The sequence below is a fragment of the Podarcis melisellensis genome, assembly GCF_964234715.1.
Source record: "Podarcis melisellensis genome assembly, chromosome: 1".
Lineage (NCBI taxonomy): Eukaryota > Metazoa > Chordata > Lepidosauria > Squamata > Lacertidae > Podarcis > Podarcis melisellensis.
The window spans coordinates 106303429-106327264 of NC_138528.1; the positions used below are offsets into that span (position 1 = coordinate 106303429).

The 23836-nt window shown below is 43.6% G+C and overlaps 1 protein-coding gene across 3 annotated transcripts; it reads right to left on the bottom strand.

Moving 5' to 3' along the window:
* Positions 1 to 2351: 2351 nt before the first annotated feature.
* On the bottom strand, positions 2352 to 20752 carry GCG (glucagon). 3 transcript variants are annotated; one of them, XM_081882713.1, is made up of 7 exons: positions 20645 to 20752; positions 15789 to 15889; positions 15243 to 15404; positions 12150 to 12200; positions 7878 to 8015; positions 4590 to 4733; positions 2352 to 2531 (listed from the first exon to the last, which is right to left on the bottom strand). In XM_081882713.1, exons 2-7 carry the CDS (start codon positions 15878 to 15880, stop codon positions 2528 to 2530), a joined length of 591 nt encoding a protein of 196 aa, XP_081738839.1. In that variant the 5' UTR covers positions 15881 to 15889; positions 20645 to 20752; the 3' UTR covers positions 2352 to 2527. The 3 variants fall into 3 exon arrangements, with proteins under 3 accessions (XP_081738839.1, XP_081738841.1, XP_081738840.1); XM_081882715.1 differs by lacking the exon at positions 15243 to 15404; XM_081882714.1 differs by lacking the exon at positions 7878 to 8015.
* Positions 20753 to 23836: the final 3084 nt, after the last annotated feature.

Genomic DNA, 23836 nt, shown 5'->3' on the forward strand with positions numbered 1-23836 from the left:
AAAATGGAATGAGGCGAAGGTTCCACTCTTCTGGGCTCAGCCGAGGGAGGAGAACTTCAATCATTGCAGAGGCCACCAATACACTTGCTGAAAGCACAGCAGGATAAATGCTACCACTGCTCCCCACCACCACCACTACCAAACCCCCAAACATTGCATGGTGCAGCAAAAAGGGATAAACCTGTTTCTATCTTCTGCAAGAAATGGCAGTGTTGCACATATGGCAAAGAAACCACCCCCAATCCTGTTGGGCATTTTGGGAGTTTCAATTATTTCCTTAAGTTCTTCCATCCAACTTCCCTTGGTGTGGAAATTTCAGTTTTCTTCCTGATCCTGCTACTACTACCACCTAATTTCTCTCCATGGAAATTTGCATATTTCCACTTTTTAAGGGAACAAATCTATTTTGTATTGTGCTTATTTTTTTTAAAAAAAGGGGAAGTGTGACTCAGACCTGCATGCTGTTTTCAGAGAAAACTATTCCAGATGTTGGGCTAGGAACAGTTAATTTACAACACTGATCTCTAATTACAGCACTTTGGCTTCCGCCCATCCACGCCAAGTCATCTGAGAAGCAGATCATAAAGTCAGCTCTGAAATAGTCCTGCAGTGCTGCAAAACACAGCCCTCCCAAACCAGGCAATGATGTGCATTTTTAAAATCCCAAATGGTCTCAAAGGCAGAGTTCAGACTTCTTGAAAATTAGTGGGCATATATGACTGCCACAGTCCTTGGCTTTCCTGCTGAAATCAGCAAAACTACTACATTTTGTCTCAACTGAGCTGTGTGCTTTCCTGTCCTACTGAGCAGTATTCTTTAGATGAGCTCTGTGGAAAGTATCATTTCTTAGGGCTGGGTGTCCATATTTGATGGGACTACAACTCCCAGCATTCATGACTGCAGGCCATGTGGCTAGGGCTTATGGGATTTTCAGCCCCCAAACATCTGGAGGTGTTGGCTAGTCCCATTGGCTAACCCTGCGATAGGACACTGTGTAGAAACCCCAACTTTCTCATTCTCACATATTTGGAGGAAGGTAACAACAGCAACAACATTTCAGATGTAGACTGACTGTAGATGTAGCTTGAGCCCTCTGGCCAAGGCAGCAGCTAGAAAGGTGAGAAAATGGACCATGATGCAGTTCTGCGCTATAAACTCTCTGTGCTCACGGCAACAAAAAGTCATCCTTCTGCTATTTGTGAATATGTTCAATGATGTCTAGGAAACTGTAGATAACCTCCTGTGCCTTTATGCCAATGAAGGTTCAATGGTTACAGCTTAATATTTTACTCTGCTGTCCTTATACCTGCTCTGAAAATGTCTGTCAGATGCTAAAGACAAAAATCATAACCAGGGGCACCATTGGGGCAGGACCTTCAGGCAAATGTCAAGTGCCCTGCTCAGCAGAATGAACAGAAGGACACCCCCCCAATTCAGCAAAACATGGGTTGGTTTGCCACATTTTGAAGTAACCCTTAAAAGAGGTCACTGCTTGTAAAACCATTAAGATCTTTAAGTCCAGAATCTAAAATCACCTATTCACAGCACTGGTCACGACTGTCTCCACATATTTATTGATAGGGGCATCCAGCTGATTACTGTAGACAACAAGAAGCCTGAGCTCATTGTGTCTTGGTCTGATCCAGTGAAGCTTGTGATGTTTTTATGGGATAGTTGGGTGGATATTAAGGATGCTATAGAGGAGATTTCCAGCAATGAGTGAGGTCCCTTCCAGACGGGATGCTAATTGCATCCTGGATTTAATTTGCTCATTATTTTTTTTAATATAAAGAGATACAAATAGAATAAGCTGGGGAATGAGTGGCAATTTTCAGGATCACAACAGGCCTGGTGGGTATTTAACCCCTCCCCCCTGTGGTCCTGAAGAAATCCTTCATCTGAAGCTGTTGTTTGCATTGGTGTCAAAAACAGCAGTTTCCTGCAATTAAAGATCAATGTGAACAAGGGAGGAAAGGGTTAAATCCTTCTGCTGGAATCCTGCCCTGATGATACCATTTGTATTTGGGGGGTTGTTGAGGGAGTTTCACATTGATTTTAAGGGGGATAGAACTGTATTACTATAATTAATTAATTAATTGTTTGATTGAAACCCCACTTAATTGCCACGGTGGTTTCCAAGCCAGTGGTCCCCCCTCCCTTAAATAAAAATTCCTATGGAGCGCTTGAAAATTGCTGCCGCTCTGGCAGGTAGCTCTTGCTGGAAATTTAACGGTAAGGATGGCTAGGGGCACAAAAACACAAGGACACCTTCTGAGGGGATTGGGGGAGCTTTATTTCTTACACAAATAAGTGTGGTGGTAATAATAATGATGCTAGAAGGGTTCCCAGAGTATTTTTGAATTTGTGGATCATGTGAAGTTTATTATTAGGATTGGATTTAAAGCATCTCCTGAAGGCGAAGTTGTTTTTATGCAAGGCAACTCTGCGTCTTCTGCAATCTTCTGTCTCTCTCTCTCTGTTTGGGGGATTAGTTCTGTATTCATATTTTATGTGTGGTCTGTATGCTCTATCTGAAAAACACAATAAAAGTTGTTAGCGCACGCAGAGAGAGAGATAAAAAAAGGAAAGAGAATTGTGGAGGTTCTTTGTGGACCACTTAACTATTCTTCTGCCTGTTGTGGCCATTGTGACATGCTGTATGATTTTTAAAGGTATTTTTAGTGCCTCTCTTATTTTTTAACTGGTGGTATTTTATTCCACAGAATGAAAGAAGCAATAAAATGCAATTAAAGATCAATGTGAACATTTAATGCAGTGGAGATGCCATTTCCTGTCTTCAACTACAAAGACACAGATATGCCACAGGCTGCCAAAATGAAGCTCATGGACTCCCGAAGGTCTGTGGACCACAGTTTTGGGAACCTCTGCTCTAAGTTTTACCTCTCATTGGTGGTTCTGCAGGGTGTGTAGATGTGTGTAAAAAAAGAGAGAGAGAGAGAGATTCTAGTACAGTGGTACCTCTGGTTACGAACTTAATTCGTTCCGGAGGTACATTCTTAACCTGAAACCGTTCTTAACCTGAGGTACCACTTTAGCTAATGGGGCCTCCTGCTGCCACCGCCCCGACGTATGATTTCTGTTGTCATCCTAAGATAAAGTTCTTAACCCAAGGTACTACTTCTGGTTTAGCGGAGTCTGTAACCTGAAGTGTTTGTAACTCGAGGTGTTTGTAACCTGAGGTACCACTGTACTCTTATTGTGATAAAAGTTCAAGGCATAGCTGTCAACTTTTCCCTTTTCTTGTGAGGAATCCTATTCAGAATAAGGGAATTTCCCTTAAAAAAGGGAAAACGTTGACAGCTATGGTTCAAGGGAGGAGCATATAATGCCTTACATGAGCAGCAAAAAATGAAGTCTGGGTACTCCTTACTAGTGAGAGCCATTGCAAAAGAAGGCGCTGACTCTAAAACTAAATATTGATAAAAACATGATTGACATCCAGGCACACTGGGACAAAAATATCTCCCCCCCCCCAATAATTCAGTGCCTGGCAAATCTGCTTCCTTTCAAAGGTGCCTCCATTTCTGCTACCTGAGGTGGCTGCCTTCTACATAATAGTGGGATCTTCTGCCATTGCCACATGGAAGAGGCTTTGGGTTTCATAAATGTAATGCTACCTCAATGTTCCAGATTTCTGCTTGCACTGACAGAACATTATTCTCCCCCTGTGCGCCCCCTAAATCTGTTCTAGGGGTTCTGTCAACCCAATGGAGCAAATTTGAGGCAGGTGCAGGGCACGGGGGAGTCCTGTTGTGGAAGTGAAAATCCTTGCCCTGATGGGACATGGTTGGTGAACCCTTGGAGTCCATACGCACGACACATCCAGAGGTATACTTGAAGGGGTTTTGTTCATATAAGTCTCTGGCTGAAACTCCTCAGTCATGCAAACAGCAAGTATACAAATGCTTTTTAACCTGCTCCCCATCCATGTGTGGAAAAACAGTTTGTTGGTTTGCATGACGGACATATTAGGAGCATCTGTCCGGGAGAAATCTGGGGGAAACCCACAGGGTCCTCTGGAAATACCCATGCTCTTTTTACAAAGTTAAAATCATTCATAAAGCATTTCCAACACTGTACATGCATATGGCCAACCAATTCTCCAGGGGCCACATACCGGGGGTGATTGTGGCCCAAGGTGGTTGTGTCACCACCCAACATAAGAGAAGCCAGCTGAATCAGACCAAAGACCCATCCAGTCTAGAATTCTGTTCTCATAGTTAGCCAACCAGATGCCTATGAGAAGCTGGAAGCAGGACCTGAACACAAAAGTACTCACACATTCACTCTCTCCCACATAAGATGTTCACACACACACATCACTGGCCTTCTCACTGCATGGTCTACTTTCCTTTTGTCATCACCACCAAAACTGGCAAACTTTGGGGGAGCTAGATAAAAATGTTTGAGGGTCTGAGCTGTAGATCAAACCCTACAGACAGGAGGTTGGCCGTTCCTGGCGTAAATGAATAACTAAGTGGAAATAAGCAGCACTCCCCACCAATACCAACACCTGCTAATAGGCAACCCAAGAAAAGCTGGTCTACAGTTAGCCAAAATTCAGGCACCTCTGAGTTGGTTTGTTGCTCATCAGCCACTTCAGGAACTCTTTGCCAGCCTCCTCATCCAGGAATTTGTGGTAATCGCTGGTGAAAGTGCCATCCGCATGTCTTCTGCCAACGTTTTCGACCGCTCCAGCTCCTTCTGAGAAACTTAAAGGGGGGAAATGGACAAATAACATCCTTGTGGGTCAGAATAAATATACCCCCTGCCTAATCCTTAATGTTGCTCAAATTCTCCCCAGAAAAAAATGTATAGGGCCAAGTTTTTGTATCTTCTAGCAAAATAGCACTAAGGACATGTTTGCAGACCTAGAAAATGGTTTCTTAAAGAAAAAATAATAATAATTCATAACAGCTTGCAAAGGGCACTTTCAGCCAAGACAGAGCTTTTAATGTCCTGATTATTTCAGTGGCAGATTTTAAAGCTCATGCTTATCTCTCCTGCCTAAATAAATGGAACTTTAAGGTGTATAACTTGGACTACTTCACGCTTCAGCAGTGTTCACCTGACCACATATTACATTAATCTCAGCATGTAATACCAAATCCCAACTGGTGGGATTAATATCTCTAGCATTAAGCAGCTATGACGTTGAATCCAAATATCTTATTCTAGTGCTGAATTCCTGCTAGTAGATTCAGGAAACGTTTCTGGAGCCGCAGATCCGTTTTAAATAAGTTGGACTGCTCCAGATTAAGCAGGTTATGGATGGGAGCCTTCAAATATGTACAAGAGACAGGTATCTCTACCGTTGATTCATCATCACCTGGGGAACTTTCTGTCTAAACTCTTTGAGAATGTTGATGCAATATTTCACTATTCTCTGAGAGCTGTGTTTCCAGAGAATAAAGTTGTTCTGTGTGAGAGGATGGAAACGGACGCAAACAATTTTTAATTATTTCACAAGAGAACAAGTTTCTTAGTATCATGTGAGCCAGCTCCGCTGTGTGAGACCACAGGAATGACAACAGAACAAACATTTCCTGAGAAAAGTTCAGTATTCCTTGCTCAGAATTTTAATCAAGTTCAGAAACAGAAGATACAATATCAAACCGAGGGTTCCAGTGCTACTGTTGGAAGCAAAAGGCAATATAAAAATGTATTCCAAGCATGCTGAACCCAATATACTTCAGAATTAAATGCCCCACATCAGAGCTGACTGTTTCATCATTTATTTATTTTTACTTCTTAATCTCTAGATTTAATTCCTAGGAAGGGGCTGGGAGGGGAGAGGGGGAAATGTGTTGAAATATCTGGCTGTCAGCAACATCAAGGAGTCCTGATGGGTTTTGTAAAGAATTTGCAACAGCCTGCAATATTATTTTCCTCGATCTTTTTGATGATGTGCAAGCATATAAGCATACAGAGAGGAATACTGGTCCTGTTTTAATGGCCTTGGGGTTGCTTTCAGCAGGTACACAAACAAGAGAACTGTGGCTTGCTGTGATCTTTGCCAAACTAATGTCTTATATTTGATTGGTGATAATATCAAAGCAGCAGAGTCAGTTTTAAAGAACCATTACATTCTCTCAAAGCTATAAAAGGTCTCAGGGATAACTACACGGTTGTGTTTTTAAGAGAAGAAAAACGGGGGCAGATTTTGAGCAGAAATGTGGCATGCTTAACCCTATCCCACTTGCCATTTCTCTGGTCCAATTCGCCCCTCTCAGGGTAAAGGGTGAGCCAAGAGCTACACGGCCCATTTTGTTGCTTTTCTCCTTACAATCACGGTTTTCCTTTAAACCAAAGCAAACCACTCCATGCTTTTGCATGCAACATGAGCCACTATGTTATAGGAAACAGAGTGCAAAAGAGGAGTGTTGCTTTCCCATCTTGTATGGTTGCTTTCTCTTTTTGTTTCTGATTCAATGATTGATATCCAGTAGGACAGGTAAGAGCAGACATATACCATGCCTTGCTGCCAATTACAAAAATGTATTTTTTGTCTATCAGATTATTATTATCATCACCACCATCCCTCTCCAGCCATTGCCACAGATATCTTCTCAAGAGCCACTGAAATGCCCAAAGTTATCTATAACCAGGTGTTTCAGAAATTCCTTTTTTTTTAACTCTCAGTTGTCTTTCTTCCTAACTTCCAACATACATCACCGTGTTTGACTCTCAGATCTCATTTTGCTATCATCATTACAGCAATCTCATAATCAATTTTTATGGCGCTCCTATGGCATGCGCAGTGTCTTTTACAGCTGGCAATATAGATTTTGAGCACAGAATCGAGGCAAGGAGGAAGAAAGGCAGGAAGGCAGGAAGGAAGTTGGGCCCTGCTCAGAAAGAGCTCACAGTCTGAAGGTACAAAACAAGTACAGATGGGACAAAGTGTGTTGATCTTTCGACTGCCGGGCCGCACAGGCAAAAATGTGTAGGGGGCTTGCAGACGTCTCTGAGTGGGCTTATTAAGGGAAGGAACGGAGGCAGAAAGATGCCGTTCCAAATGTGCAGTCACTGAGGAAGATGGATCAAAGTCAGCAGCAGTGGGTAGAACAGGCCAAAAGGATCAAAAAGAAAAGGAGGTTGTCACGAGAGTGGTGAGAACAGGATGTAGGTGGTTACTGATGGAGTACAGGTTACTGATGGAGGTGTTGGCAGCCTAATGTTATGGGATGCTTTGAGGCAGGAGAGGAGGGGTAAATATATTCAACGTAACACACAGCAAGAGTGGGAAGGCACACACACATACAAACACCCTTTTGTAAAGGGATGGGAAAGATAGTGACAGTGTGATGATGAGTTTTTAGCAGCAACTTCTTGAAAAGGAGGGGAGAAGACGGAGAGGCTTGAAGAGGAGGAGTTTGTACAAACTTTGGAAACGGGGAAAAATGGAAGGGAAAGGAGGATGCTGGGAACAACAGCAGATTGGGATCCTGGGGCAAACGAGGAACCAGAGAGATTGGGGTCGACAGAACTTGGGGTGGTCAAGAAGCCGGGTGCAAGACGTTTGAATGGAAGCAAAGCAGGATAGGGAAGAAATCAGAGGAAACATGAAACCAACATTGATCTTCTGTACCACTTGACCTCATGGAGAAAACGTGACCCATTCGAGCATGAAACAGCACAATCAAAGTCTCAAAAGAACTACGTTTTAATTGGCAGGTAGATCATTCCACACCCATGACAACATTTTCAATTACAAAAGAAGACTATGAAATACAGTGAGGAAGGTGTGAGAGCAATACATTGTGGTTCCAGCAGGCTTCGATTGGTATTAATCCCCCTACCCCCCAAAAAAGCTAAGAAATGCTTAATGATAGTAGCAACAGATGGATTCTTACTCTCTTCTTCCTCCTCCATTTGCTAGCCAAGCAATGAACTCCTTGGCAGCTTGGCTCTCCAAGTAAGAGCTGATGTCACTAGTGAAGGTGCCATCAGCATGTCTCTCGTATTCAGCATGACGCCTGGCGAGTCCGTTGCTAAAAGAAGAGCAGTTGCCTTAGAACTAAGAACGCTGGTGAATTTCACAATAATCGAGCATGCACACAAGCACAGCTTCATCCACTCGTTTGTGAGCTTTGCGAGCCGATTGCGCCTCAGCCAAGTGTTAGCAATATTTAACAAGACCGGTTGTGGCGGTGGCAAGAAAATAACAAACTGATAGGCACTGTGTTGAAGTTGGCTGTTGCAACTGTACAGCCCTTTTCAAACTCAGATCGGCTGCGCTTCTGGAATGTGTGCTCTTATGAACTCTGCTTAGCTGAGGTGATGGCAGTAGCCATGGGTCGGGCACACTAACGCCTCTGTTGCATTGCAGGAAGAAGAACACAACGACACTGCAAGACAAGCAAATCACAATCTGCCTGGGGGCATGCAGATGGATGCTCGATTATGATGGGCAGCGATGAATGTAATGGCAGCAGAACGACAAAGAGCAAAATCAATTGTGCAAAAAAGTTATCGCAACAAAGGTGAACCAAAGTCAGTTATGATATTTTAAAAGGAGAGGGAGAGAGATTGGACCGAGCTGACATGTGATGAATGAATAGTAGACTGAAACAGAGAGAATTTGAGCAAGCATGATGCGAAAAACAAATGAGCTGGTCAGTGACAGCGAACCCCACCCCTACTCATGACTCAGGCTGCCTTCTTGCTTTGTCTTTTTGCTCCCAGCATCTCCTCCATCTCTCTCTCTCTCTCTCTTTAGTGCTGACCCTATAATGAGCCATGTGACACACGCATCTCAGGTGGCAGACTGCCTACTCCATCCACCACTCGTGGATCCACCGACCACCACTGCCACCACCACTGCAGCCAGCCCACCATTCACTGTGACTGCGGCCACCACCATTGCCCACCCACCAGACACAGACTGCTGCTTCAGGGAAGCAACTAGAGGTACTCTGAGGTGGCTCTCTGGACTTAACACTCCTGAGTTGGAAGCATTGTGGTTGAGGCAGCCACAGAGAGCATAGACAGATCAGGTCAGTTCAACTGCCCATCCCATTCTAGCATGACCAAGAAATAGAAATAGGAGGCATTGCAGATTGGACCAGATGATTCTCAATGGGTAGAGATCTAAGTATCCTCAGAGGGAAGGAGAAGGTTTAGCCCACACCGGGGGCCAAAGGAAGAGAAAAGGGAGAGTGTGAGTGGTTAGGTCAGATTCAGTTGTGTCCACCTGGAAAGAAGTGGGGCAGTTCTAGGTTCCATACGACTGCTTTCCAAAGTGCTAACTTGCACTTGGACACATTTGGTCTGCATTCCCAATAAGCCAGTTTGGTTGTCAAAATTAGCATGGAAGGTTATTTGACTGGCTCGCTGATTCCAGGAATTAAGGAGACAGCTCCACTGCAGGACAAGAGCTATTAAGGTCTTCAAAGGAGACTCCTGCTGCCCTCCCCCCAACACATCCACAAGGAAATGGCTCTAGTGCCAGCCCAGTTTAGATACTGGTAAAGAAGAAATCTGTACTCCCCCCCCCCCCGCGGCTCAATCAAACCTACTATTCGGTTAGGAAGATTTGCCTCAAGCAACTGCTGACACCACAACAATGTGATCCACACCTGTATCTCATTGCAAATTCTAGCATTTAGCAGACCAAGCAATCCTAAGTATAGTAAGCCAGTGGGACCCGCTTGACTGAAGCCAGTGTTAGTTACCCCTATTCCAAACTCAGGTCAGGAGTAGGGCTACTGGCAGCTGAGCTGGCCAAGTCTGGCAGAGGGAAAACACGTCTTTAAGACAGAGTTTCACTTAACAGATCCCTTTTTGCTGATGTACCTCTGCAGGCTTGCTAGATCACATGACTTAGCTGAACAGAGTTAAGATCTAGGATTTGATTCAGCTTGCTACACCAGGATGAAGATGTTTCACTGGCATTTTGCTAACTGAATCAGGATTTGGAGCTTATGCTGGCATAGCCCAGCTATGCAAGGAAAAAGCTGGCTTAGCTGAAGATCTTCTGGAGCCGACCTCTCTCAGCCCAGCAGGTTTGGGGTTTGAATTGTCCCCTGATGGCATCTGTAAACAGTTGTCCACAATAGTACCACTACAGCACGGGTATGGAGATGTATCGCTTGATGAGGAATCAGGATGTGCTTAACGGTGGAGGTGCTTCCATCAATCTTTTGCCGGCCATGAGTTTTGCTAAAGGGTTCCATTCCCTCCCCCACACAAAATGCCCAGCCAAATCAAAGGTGTCAAAGATTCCATTCATCCAGAAACCTCTTTTCATTCTAGGATCAATGAGGGTAGGGGCTGATAGCTTCATTCAGGGGAAAGAACGGAATCAGTGGCCGCCTCTAGTGTAGACCATCTTTCTGAGAATTCTTCCCAAAGACACCTCAAATGGAAAATGGATGTGCTCCCAACCTTTCCTGATGCGATACCCTGAATCTTCCCTTGCTATTCCCCGCCATTTCAGATTTCCACAAACATATCACTACTGCATTTCTGTTTGTTTGGAAGTTCATGTATAGTAAAACTATTCCTTATATGCATATTATTTTTGTTAAGTTTTATGCTGGATCCCGTTTCACTTTCCCCACCAACATTTTTAGAATCCCTTGGTTTCCCCCCTCCACTGAATTACATTATGCTTAGTGATTCTTGTGTCTGTGTTAGATTCATGAGTTGAATGTCTACATATTTTGAGAAGCACCGTTAAAGGCATTTAGTGTAAACCTATGCAAAACTCTGTAAGCTTGTTAGCTAAGGACTACTTCACACTCCTTGTGGACATGACTACATATAACATATTTTACACCCACAAGTAAAAATATAATGTACGCAAACAGGTGCATTGCACAGGTGCATGTGTCAGGAAGCTGTGATGGGCTCTGGTTCCCTGCAACCTGCACCACATGGTATCATGTATCCACTTGGTATTTACCCCCACCTAATGTGTGAAGTAGACCGGGCATCATGATCAATCAAGAGAACATAATCCAAAAGGCAGGTGTGGGTGGTTCTAACAACACACAATGCCAAGGGAACAGCTACCTGTGATATCATGTCTGAAACTAGCAGACATCATTGTTTTTACCTGACTATACTTGAATTCATTATAAAAATCTAACTTGAGCTACTGCCCTAAGCCCGTCTATTTGTGTGTCACTGTCATGGAATGGAACAGCCATGAAAGAGAATCCAGGAAGGATCATGCACAAGCAGAAAGAGGTTTCCATGCACACATAACTTCACAAAAAGCTACTGTGTACAAAAAGCCACATTTGGTACACCCTGGGAGGACAGCCATAGTTCAGTGGTAGATTTGATCTGCGTGCAAAAGGTCTCAAACTCAATCCCTAATGTTACCAGATAAAAGGATCAGGCAGCAACACTTGGGGAGGGGGAACCTTTGCCTGAGGCTCTGGAGAACCACTGCCATTCCGGTCTAGCTTAGATGGTTCTCTAAGGTGGGTGTGAGAAACCTTTGGCCCTCTGAACTATGAACCCCACCATTGCTGGCCAGGTTTGCTGCGGTTGATGGGAGATGAGGTTCAGCAGCATCCGGAAGGGCCAAGCTTCCCCACAGCTGCTATAAGCATCATCATATGTAGACATTACATGTTGGGAGAACTTTTTCCAGGAGGCATACCTTCTCTCCCACCAGATGGTCAGATCTGCATTGTCAGCATTGAGAGGGGAGATTCTTCATAGGCAGTAGCATCCATGTAGCACGCTATTGCACTCGAGGGCTAATGTTTTCCAGATTTTGTGTGTGTGTGTGTGTGTGTGTATGTATATATAAACTGAGAGCACTTCCAGACTGTTGGTGTTTTCAGGTGGGATGCAGTCACGTATTGGCAAATTTATAGGGGAATGGAACAAACCCAAAGATTGGACTTTTTGAAGTAAGGAAGGTGGCTGGGAAATGTGCTGGAAAGTGTGGGATAACACTTGCCTCGACACAACTGTCACCTAACTTCTCCACAAACAGATCAGAAAAAAAGCTTGTTAAATAGCCAGAATTCTCTAATCTCCCTGCAAACCAAGAGGAATAAGTACTCAATCAACTGTCCACCTGGAAGTACCCTAGTCAAATTGGTTTAGGATCTGTTTTTTTTATATTCCCTGTGTTAAAAAAAATATGAAATTACTTAAAATACCTTGAGAGATTGTCCAGGAGGTTTTCTTTCTCACTCTCTTCACGTCCTTGTCTGCAGCAGAGGTCCATAGGCATTAGGTTATTAAAATTACATTTGCACAGATATGTAGGCGGGGGAGGAGGGGACCCATTGCACATCAGTTAACTAACTTAAATGTATACAACAAGAATCATATAGGAATTCCATTACTTCTGCATTTAATTCTATAAATATCCCAGCGTTGTCTTTCGTTGGGGACATAATTTATATATGTATTACAACTGATTGACCAACCACTGCACCCAGCAGCTAAGAATGATCAATCCTGTTTGGTGTCTTAGAATGAAAGACACCTCCAAAAGTGTTTAGGACCACAACTCCCATCAACCCCAGGGTGGCTATTGGGAAAAGCTGGGTTTAATCTGATGGGCTGTGGTCTGTTCAAAAGGAACATTGGCACAGCCACTCTTGATATTCCATAAGCAATGGAAGGCTGTGAAGTTCTCCTTTGCATTCTGGGAGGCTGTAGGATTGATGGGTATGGAGGCTGCCCACAGAATGAACTCAGCCACAAAGACAACAACGCTCCAGAGGGACCCCTTTCCTGGCAGCTCTCTGCTTGCCCTATGCATAACATAAAGCGGCAGGACCATGACCTCTTAGATTATCTGAGACTTTCACATATACCATAAGAGAGCTTCATTTATCAAGTTGCTAGCCAATGTCATCTGATTAAGGCATTGTTCGACAGACTGATGGAACAACAGTGATGGCTAAAGTGAACACAAGACCACAAAAGAGAAACAACAACAACACACACGACAGTGAAGCAGCAATGGCAACGAAGTATGTGGACAGCAACATATCAAATACTGATACGCGAATGAGAGACACCAAAGTACCAAATGACTTTGGCTGTCAGCATGAGAAATGGTGAATGATCCAAACATAAAGTTGTGAAGGAGAAGTAAAGAGGGGGTGGAATAAAGAAAAGTAAACCCACACACACAGTTGGTTTATTTCAGGAGTTTCCAATAGTACATTGCTTTTGGTTAGATTTTGCTGCATTGGTTTTCCAAGCTGTATTCCAGGGAAGGCTGGTGTTCCTTAGAAGCTTGGCTGCTGGTCCTCAATCAGAAGATTATCAGTGGCTAAGCAATGCTGCAATGTAGTTTCCCCATCACTGTCAGTGCTCCTACAAGGGAATGTTATAGGTCACACTGTCAGTTCATTGAGGGCTACACTGGTGCCTGATCACCTTGGCTGAGAAGTGAGAGGATGCTCTAGAACACTTCCTGGCATCTTCTTCAATGGAATAGGAATACCATGGCAGATGAACTGGAATTCCTCAGTTGACAAATCAGCAGAGTAAGGATTCCCCGAAGGCAAGCAATTTGAAAGCCATTACTTTACTGCACGACAGTACTATGGGTAGGATCCATGGTGGACCAATTCCTTCCTTTGTGCTTTCACCTTGTGCAGAGGGGGCATCGAGATGCATCCAATGAACTTCTTCCTTGGACAAGTCTGTTTCATGTAGCCAGCTATGCACATAGTTCATGTCTAAGGATGTTCATATCTGCATGCATAACTTTCCTCCTTGGGCCCACATTCTTCTGGGAAAGAGACCATAGCTCAGTGCACATGCCTTGTGTACTGAAGGTCCCTGATTCAGTATGGTGTCTCCAGTTAAAGAATCAGGTTGCAGGTAACAAGAAATACCTGCTTGAGAGCTTGGAGTGCGCCTGGTAGTCAGAGTAGATAACTTTGGGCTTGATGGGGAAATAGTCTCACCCTGACATAAGGCACATTTTTTTCCTAGGGAAGGGCACATTCTTCATATACTAAAGATCCAAGATTCAGTTCCTGGCATCTCTAGGAAATCAGGGCTAAGAAAGACCCCATACGAAACTCTGGAGAGGTGCAGCCAGTCAGTGTAGACAATAGTGAGTTAGATGGACAATGGTCTCACTTGGTATAGTGTTCTATATTCCAACCCAAATGCTCCAGTGTATTGCAGTACTATAGCTGGAACATACCTTGCTCTGCTTTAGGAGGCTATGTAGACTGTTCTGTCTATTGTGTTATCTTCTTTGAAACCACGTGCCCATTATTATCTTGATCCTACATATGGTAATGTTAAACTTCCAAATAAAGCTGTTCCAAAAATAATTTCACTTAATGGCCTTAGAACTTTGTCATTCTTCTGATAACAAAGTTACAGATTTGAATGTTTCAAAAGGTCCTCATTGTCTCATCTCTAAAAATGTGTGTGTGTGTATGCATTGTTTGATAGGATGTTTTAAAATGAAACTGATATTCTAGTGTACAGGTTTTATTTTGCCATTGCCGTGTCCTGGTTAGAGCGCTTGATTAGGGCCAGAGATACCAGGGATGCCCCACTCAGCAATGAGCCAAAAGGCATACCAGCAATGATAGTCAGAATTGGGAGGAACAATAGCTGCACCAGCACAGTATCATTCTGCTATGAGCGTGATTGAAAAAACACGCACTGGATTGTAGCCAAAGCGTTCAGATGTTCTTCAGCTTTAACTCTATTGATCAAATGGGAGTTGCTCAAGTAGACAGTGTTTACTGTTGCACAATTCCCATTCCTTTCAGCGGGTTTTGCATGAGAAAACTTTTCATTTGATTGTTAGTTATTTCAACTAAAACCTGTTGGGAAAATGTTACAATGAGATTTACCTAGCATCTGTAGCTCAGGGTGCTGGAAATTACGGAGTGGCACATTTGCAGCAAAGAGATGACGCTGAATTCTTTGTGAAAAGATGCTTTTGTAATAGATTTGAGTGATGCTATTTGCTCCAATCTCTCAGCATAGAATGGGCTGTAAATCAGGATGGATAGATGGATGAACAAACAATTGGACAGATGACTGGATGGATGGATTGATGGATGGACAGATGAATGGATGAACACTGAAGCTCTTGGAATTGATGCAAACTCTATATATTTAGTTGGTTGAAGTTATCCCCTCATCATGCAATCTCCTGGGTCTCCTATGGTACCAGGTACACCAGTATAAGACTTTCTTGTGCGTGCCATGTGGCAATTTATAAGGGGGTTCAGGTGGGATTTGTCCATTTTGCTTACCCGCTTCTTTTAGTGTTCATTAACCACTGTACAAAATCTTGAGCTCGTATCGTGTCCAAGTACTTGCTGTAATCGCTGGTGAATGTACCTTGTGAATGACGTTTCACTTCATTCAGCTGTCTAGAGTCATCTAATAGTTCGGCCTGGGAAGCCTTGAAGGATCTATAAGTGTGGTTTGTAACAAATTATTTGTACTGAAAATTGCACATTTTGAAAGTCACCGTACCATGTATCAACCTCCTCATAAGAGATATGCAACTAATGTACTAGAAGTAATAATGGCTGCTAAGAAAGGATTGTTAGTTGTTTAATAACAGTTTGGTAATGGGAAATAGAGATTTTGCTTACACAACAAAAGCCAAAGGCACAAAAGCACCACTGGTTGAAATGGCAATTTCATTTGCTGCTGCCTTATCCATTTTTTGGGGGGTGGCAAGATTAAATGATAGCATCTTAAACGGACTTCCGTGCCAGCTCTGTTACCAGAAAATACGTAGCCCACATTTGGGTTATTATAGCATTAAAAGTTTGATCTCTGGTGTTTACCTGGATTTCTCTTCTCTGTCTTGAAGGGCACTTTGCCAGCTGCTCTGTACAATCATTAAAAGCAACCCAGCCACAAAGTACATGTTTTTCATTTTCGTCACCTGTAGGGCAGAGTTAGAGGGGAAAATAGTCATTGCAGCCTGCTTCATACACTCGAGACCTGGCCTGAAGACACTGAAAGATGGATCAGCCATTATACCTCCATGTGGAAGTCACAAAGAACTATTCTGTGTACCAGAGGAATTTCCATAGGAAGAAGCCTCAGACCAGATTAGATGATCCATTCATTTAATTCATTCACCACCACCACCCCAGTTTATGATAAGCCTAAAAACCTCAATTTGTGTTCAAAGTAGTAGGGATTGTTTAATGTACCACTCTGCCTGACAGCAGTTCCCCCAGAATCTCAGGCAGAGGTTTTCCCCACCACTTAGTTCCTGACATGTTTAGCTGGAGTTGCCAGAGATTGAATCTGGAACAGTTTGCATACCTTTGGGAAAAAGCCATGCTTATGAAGAATCTACATGTCAATACAGTGAAATCCTAGTGGTCGCTAGCACAGGCATAAAGTCTTCCAAACGTTCTAGGTGAAACCACATGACTAGTGGATTTTACAGCCCCAACCTGGAGTGTTGCTGCCCAACAGATACAACTCTTGACAGCTTCCATCACAGCGGTGTAGCATGTGAATATGAGCCTTACTTGGAAGGACACCCACTGAAATCAGTTTGACTTCCTTACCTGTGGGATGAATCTCCATAGAGACTAAAAATTAATACAGGATTTAGAGGATTAAATATGATTTAGAGCAGTGTATCCCAAACTTAGGGACGCGGGTGGCGCTGTGGGTTAAACCACAGAGCCTAGGACTTGCTGATCAGAAGGTTGGTGGTTCGAATCCCCGCAAGAGGGTGAGCTCCCGTTGCTCGGTCCCAGTTCCTGCCAACCTAGCAGTTCGAAAGCACGTCAAAGTGCAAGTAGATAAATAGGTACTGCTTCAGCGGGAAGGTAAACAGCGTTTCCGTGCACTGCTCTGGTTTGCCAGAAGCAGCTTAGTCATGCTGGCCATATGACCTGGAAGCTGTATGCTGGCTCCCTCGGCCAATAAAGCGAGATGAGTGCCGCAACCCCAGAGTCGGTCACGACTGGACCTAATGGTCAGGGGTCCCTTTACCTTTACCTATCCCAAACTTGGGTCTCCAGCTGCTTTTGGATTACAGTTCCCATCATCCCTGACCACTGGTCTCACCAGCTAGGGATGATAGGAGTTGTAGTCTAAAAAACAGCTAGAGACTCAAGTTTGGGGAAACACTGATTTAGAGAGTGTAAAGATGATTACTCTATAACTCAATTGCATAAATAATGAAAAGGAATTCCTAGCACCCTGCGATATGGCACAACTTTTATGTGGGTTTCTATTTATAGTTACCAACCACTGGCACAATTCTGCAAAACTGAGTTATGCAGCCACGTCACTCTGAAAGCAGGGGCACGAGACTTGATCAAAGCAAACAAGCTCTTTTGCTATGTTAGGCCCTGTTTTGTAACATGTTTCGTAAGAATGCATACAAACTGTCCTGCCGCCACTGCTGCCTTGCCTGCCACCACCTTCCTTTTCAGATTTGCAAGAATAACGCAGTCCTGCTTTCCCTTCCTTATGTCCTTCAGCAGTGCAATGCTGCCTCCTAGTGCTATTTCCCAAGAGGGCATGCTTCTTCCCAATGATATTCTAAAAATCTCAAGCCAGTGCTCTCAATGGCCTCTCTTAGGGATGAATATATATGCTGATGAAGACACTCTCCACAACATCTGAATCAAGAGAGGCTATGCAAGCTCTGGACCAGTGCACAAACACAGTGGTGGATTGAATGGGGGCCAATAAACAGGGTCCGAACCTTGGGGAGATGGAAGGTTTTTGGGTCGGTGGCTTCTGTGTCTGAAATATAAGCCAATTGCCTGTTCTGGATGGGGTGATGCACCCTGTAAAGAATCAGGTACATAGCTTGGAATACGCATGGATGCACCTTTGTGATTCAAGGGCCAAGTGACCTCTATGGCCAGGAGTACCTTTTCCCAGCTTTAGAACATAATAAGAGGCTTTTGGTTCAGGTCAATGGCTGATCTAGTTCAGCATCCTGTTCACACAGTGGCCAACCTGCAAGCAGGAGAGCACGCTCCCCTCCGATGTCTCCCAGCGACTGGTATTCAGAAGCATTGCTGCCTTTAACTGTGGAGGGAGAGCACAGGCACGTGGCTAGTAGCCATTGATCGTCATCTCCTCCATGGATTTGTCTACTTCTCTTATAAAGCCAACCACATTGGTGGCCATTGCTGCCTCCTCGGGGAGCGAGTCCCATAGACTATGTGTTGCATGAAGAACTGCTTTCTCATATCTGCCCTAAATCTTCCAACATTCAGTTTCACTGGAGGTCTGCAATTTCCTGTACTATGAGAAAGGGAGGAAAACTTTTCTCGAACCGCTTTCTCCATAACGTGCCTGGTTTTATAAATTTCTGTGATATCACCTTTTACTTGCCTTTTCTCTAAACTAAACAAACAAACAAAACCAACTTGAAAAACAAGTCCTTAGCAGTAAACTCTGTTGAATTAAACAGGCTTACAAGCCCGCATGTTTAGAATCAAGGTGTATTGCTGCTAAACTATATACAATAGTATACAGAAGATTTTATTTGTTGTTGAAAAACCTAGGTGCGTGCACCACTATTGGGGCGCATTGTGATGTTCCAATTTACAAGAGAAGAAACCAACACCATGCTCAAAAAGTAAAACTGAAAAGAATGCTTGACAAATATGGAAGAAAACTGCCTTCCTTGCTAGGAGCGAGGAATTGGCAAATCTGACCATTTTGCTTTCTCTGTTTCCCATTTTTCTGTTAAGTCCAGTTCTCCACATTTCAATCATTTTTTAAGTACTCATGAAAATTCACCATCATTTCCGCGTGAATTTCTCATAATATGCACGTTTTTGCATGCAATTCCTCCTGATAGATGCGTTTTTGCAATTTCCTGTTATATGACACATCTTTGTATGCTATTTACTGTAATATATGCTCATTTATGTACACTGTACCCTAGTTTCTGCATTCTTGTGAGGAGAATACTTGGCTGAAGAAGTGCATTGCAAAATTCAGAAAAGTGCAAAGTTCAAGGGATAGTTATGCTTTGGTTAAAGAATGGTTCCGGAATGGGTGAATTATGGCTTACCTTGGAGGCTTCTCGTAGGGCACTGGTGGCTATAATCCAGGGTAGGTAAGACAGTTGTTTACCATAGTTTTATAATTTTCTGGAAGCTGTCCAGAGTGGCTTGGGCAGCCCAGTCAGATGGGTGGCATATAAAATCACCACCACCATCATCATCGTTTTTCTCTCACACTAGCTAAAGGGTAACATGATTATTGTGAATTGAGGTAAGGAACATGAACTGAAATGGTGTGAGAGAATAAGATTCCTACGTGTTAATTAACACACTTTTAATTTCAGATTTTTTGGAGTGGGGCTTAGGATGGAACAGCAACTCATTATCCCATCACCTTGAAACTTTCTCATACTCTACATAGAAAAGTTTTCTACCATTCATCCATTGGTGATGCTGCTTCAGCCACCAGAGTTCTTGGTTTATAATTCTACATCATTTAGAATAAGACAGAGAAGTTATCTCCAAAACAAAGAGATCAATGTACCCAATAAATTGTTATTTCCCATTGAATCCTCTACGCCCCATATGGATATCTATTTTAATGCCTATGTAAGGTGTAAAAGATCACTTCCTGTACCTAAAAATTGCAATGGAGTCTCTATATGTGGATTGGGGCCCTGGTTGAGGTCAGAGACATTCAACACTCACCCCCACCCAGTTCTGTAATGCAAATCTCTCCTACCCTGAAACTACTACTAGCTGGAGATGGGAAAACATGCAGGCAGATTGAACTATTGCACTGAAGAATTAGGAAGTGAGAACGGACTGACTCCCCCTTCTCTTGCAACAGAGCTCCATCTGAAATACTTTTCAGAAATGAAAAGGAATAGGGAATCCAATCACAGATTCTTGCATTGCAGAGTCAGAGCAATTTTTTTAAAGAGACCCTTTTATGGTAAAAGTGTCATAAACTGAAAACGAATTGAGGGTTAACCATCACAGTGTGATTCTGCAGAAGCAGATTAAGGACATGATCCAGCCAAAGTTTATTTTTTTTTAAAAAAAGTTTTTATATACTTCTGCATCATAAAATATTAGGGCAGAGCACAAGATGTATTCAAGGAAGCATAACACTCCATTAAAAACAGTACAAAATAATCACTAAAACAAAACAAAAAAATGAAGGATCTCAACTTTGGCTGGAGTGTTCCCAAATTTTGTTTGGTTTACGAGGGTAGTGCTTTTGAAATGTTGCTCTTTAATTTAACAAGGAACGATTCTGCGTCTAAACCTCCCTTTTTCTTTTTCTTTTTTTTTAAAAACAAAAAATTGAAATACAAAATATCCTCATTTTTAAAAAACAACAACAAAACAAACCACCCTCCCTCAACACTTTCATCAGGAATTTTCCTCATAATTATACAATCAGTCTTTCTCTCTATCTGTCTATAATTTTATCATAATTATACAATTAGTTTTTTTTTCTCCCTGCCTATCATTTACTTCAGTATTACAAACAGCACAGCTTGTGAGTGAAATGGATTTTAAACTAGTTTGCATCGTATTTCTCAATCCCATGCTTATCATCAAGAGGGAGAAAAAGGAAAACTATTACAAAGCAACCTGTTGATGCAGCCTAAGTTAGCCAAACATACAACAAGTTCTCCCAATGAATACTACAGGTATCTTATTCTTCTTACCTGTAGGTATTTTGGAAGGGTTATGGAGAAGCAGGAAAGGCAGTGCTGTCTCTTTCTTCTGGGACTTCTGGAAGCCTTGAGGATCCAAGAGTAATTGTCTGCTAGTCTCTCCTGCTCAGTCACGGATATCTATATATACTGTTCAGCTCTGGCAAGCACTTATAGGAGTGCATCATTGCTGACAGTTTCCTTAGTCAATTGCGGTGGGGTGGGGGAATTCTGTTGTTTGCCATTCTTTGCATTTGACCATTTTTTTACAACTGATTTCACACGTCTCTTCTGTTTACTCCGTGACATCAGTGTTGACACAGAGCCTAACGAAGTCAATGAGGTGTCACTGTCAAAAGAAGTAACTGTCACCGTAATATTAGACTGACCCAGCGTAGGAATCGAGCGCTTGGGAAACAATGCATTCCTTATGGCACACACAAACACAATGGGAGCACAATTAAATGCAATTCATATTTGATCGCACAAATACTGTGGTCAGGATCCAGAATAAGGCGTTTTAAAGCATTCCAGAATGAAGTATTCTAAAAAACCCTTTTAACACAGGGGGCTGTCAGACCATTGATTCATCTAGCTCAGTATCATGTTCACCTACTGGAAGATGATTCCAAGGGTTTCAGGAAGGGGATATTCCCAGCCCAACCTGGAGATGCTAGGGATTCAACCTGAGACCTTCTGCAAAAATGATGCAATTGTAAAACTGAAAACTTTTTTTTAAAAAAGTAGAACCTGGGACTTTCTCCATACAGGGCAGATCCTCTACCACTGAGCTATGGCCTTATTTGTCCACCTGTGTGTGATTTATTGGTGGTACTGCTGGTACAATGGCGGGTGGTGCTATGGTCTAAACCACTGTGCCTCTTGGGCTTGCTGATCAGAAGATCGGCGGTTCAAATCCCCACGAAGGGGTGAGCTCCTGTTGCTCTGCCCCTGCTCCTGCCAACCTAGCAGTTTGAAAGCATGCCAGTGCAAGTAGATAAATAGGTACCACTGTGGCAGGAAGGTAGATGGCGTTTCTGTGTACTCTGGTTTCCATCAAGGTGTTCTGTTGCGCCAGAAGTGGTTTAGTCAAGCTGGCCACATGACCTGGAAAGCTGTCTGTGGACAAACACCGGCTCCCTCAGCCTGAAAGTGAGATGAGTGCTACAACCCCATAGTCACCTTTGACTGGACTTAACTGTCCAGGGGTCCTTTACCCCTTTACTTTTTTTACAATGCATTTTAGGTTGGGGTGTGTCCCCTTACTTGACAGTCCATGCTTGAGGATCCTGTTACTGCAAGGTTGCAAAACCATGCACTGTAACATGGGAGTGCGCTCTATTTAGCACAGCAGTATCCCCTCCAAGTGTCCCGATTATCCAGGGACAGCCCAGGAATTACGAAAGTCATCCCGGCTTCTGATTTGATCCTGGAATGTCCCTATTTTTCCTGCCAGTGCTGCCACCGCTGAGATTAGAAAGGAGGATGTGCCGGCGATTGCCCCAAGTGGCAGCTGTGGCTGTGAGGGAGCATCCCATTGCCTCTCCATGGCCGCTGCTGCCAACCTCCTCCATTGGGCAGCTCACAGCGGCTGCTGGAGAGTGGGCGAGCAGGAGGAGAGGCCTCTGCTCTGAGGGGCAGGCCGAGGGCACGGCTCCCCAGAGAGCCAGTGTGGTGTAGTGGTTAAGAATGGTAGACTCGTAATCTGGTGAACTGGGTTTGCTTCCCCGCTCCTCCACATGCAGCTGCTGGGTGACCTTGGGCCAGTCACACTTCTCTGAAGTCTCTCAGTCCCACTCACCTCACAGAGTGTTTGTTATGGGGGAGGAAGGGAAAGGAGAATGTTAGCCACTTTGAGACTCCTTCGGGTAGTGATAAAGCGGGATATCAAATCTAAACTCTTCTTCTCTTCTTCCCCTGGGTGGAAAGAAAGGGGGAGCGGAGCACAAGGAGTCTTGTTTGTTTGTTTGTTTGTTTGTTTGTTTAAAATGCTTTGTGCACCCATGCCTATTCTTGCCCCCTTTCTAAAATTTAGTGTGTGTTTTTCTGTTTGTAAATCTACCGAAACAGTGGTACACGTCCTCCTGTCTTACACTCTCTACAAAGACCTGAGGAATGAGATCATCACCCCACTCATACTAATCATCCCAGGGCGCTCAACCACTGCCACAATGTTCTTTCCTTTATCAGATCAAAATAAGCAGATAACAGCAAAGGTTGCTAGGTTCATAGCAGGGACAATCTGAATAAGGGCCACTAACTTAAATTTTGCTCTTATATCAAACTTCCTTTTCTGCGTATACTGTAATGTTTTACTTTTGCTATGGCCATTGGCTAATGCGAATAAAAGTTTATCTTATCTTACCAAAGAAGAAAATAAAATAAAATTTGGTTTAAGGGTTTTTCTCAGGACGGTGGAGGGTGTGAGTGCTGTGGTTGTGGTGGCCCTCACCCTTTTTCTGATAGGAAATACACTGCAGGTGGGGGGAGGACAAAAAAGGGGGGTCGAGGAGGGTTGGTTGGGGTGCGAGAGAGAAATGTCCCTATTTTCAACTGAGGAATGTTGGTGGGTATGCAGTCGGACTTGTCTTCTAAGTGGGTCTGCATATGATTGGCCAGCACCTGCACTTACAGGGCTGTGTGCCAGATTCATCTGAATCCCAAAGTGAATTGAGCCAGTTTAGGTGACACTGGGCTTCCACCAAGTCAGATTGAGACAGCCCCATATTGAGTCAGATTGGCCCACCCAGAGCACTCTGGGTCTCTCAAGGGGCAGGATGATGGTTGGGAAGAAGGAGAAGTCATCTGGCTCTTCAAAGAGCAGCACAGGGCTAAGTTTCTAAAAGGACTTTCCAATAGCTCTGTATTTTGGCTGCACACTTGATCCCATCAGAGGAACCCATGTGTGCCCACACTGAGCAGGACTGAACCCTCAAGAAATCCGAATCACCCTAAAACCCCTAATTAAACATTAGCTCTGACCCTGAATTGATCTGGGCCAGATCCAGGCAAGTATTCCCGTGTGTGTGTGTGTGTGTGTGTGTGTGTGTGTGTGTACAGCTGTAGTATTGACCACAGCAGTCCACAGAGCTCAAATTGCTTCTGTAAAGGATGTTGTGCGCATCCATGCATCAAGACGGTAAATGGCCGTACACGGGATGACGTTTGATCTGGACTTTTTACAGAGATAACGTTGCTTACCCA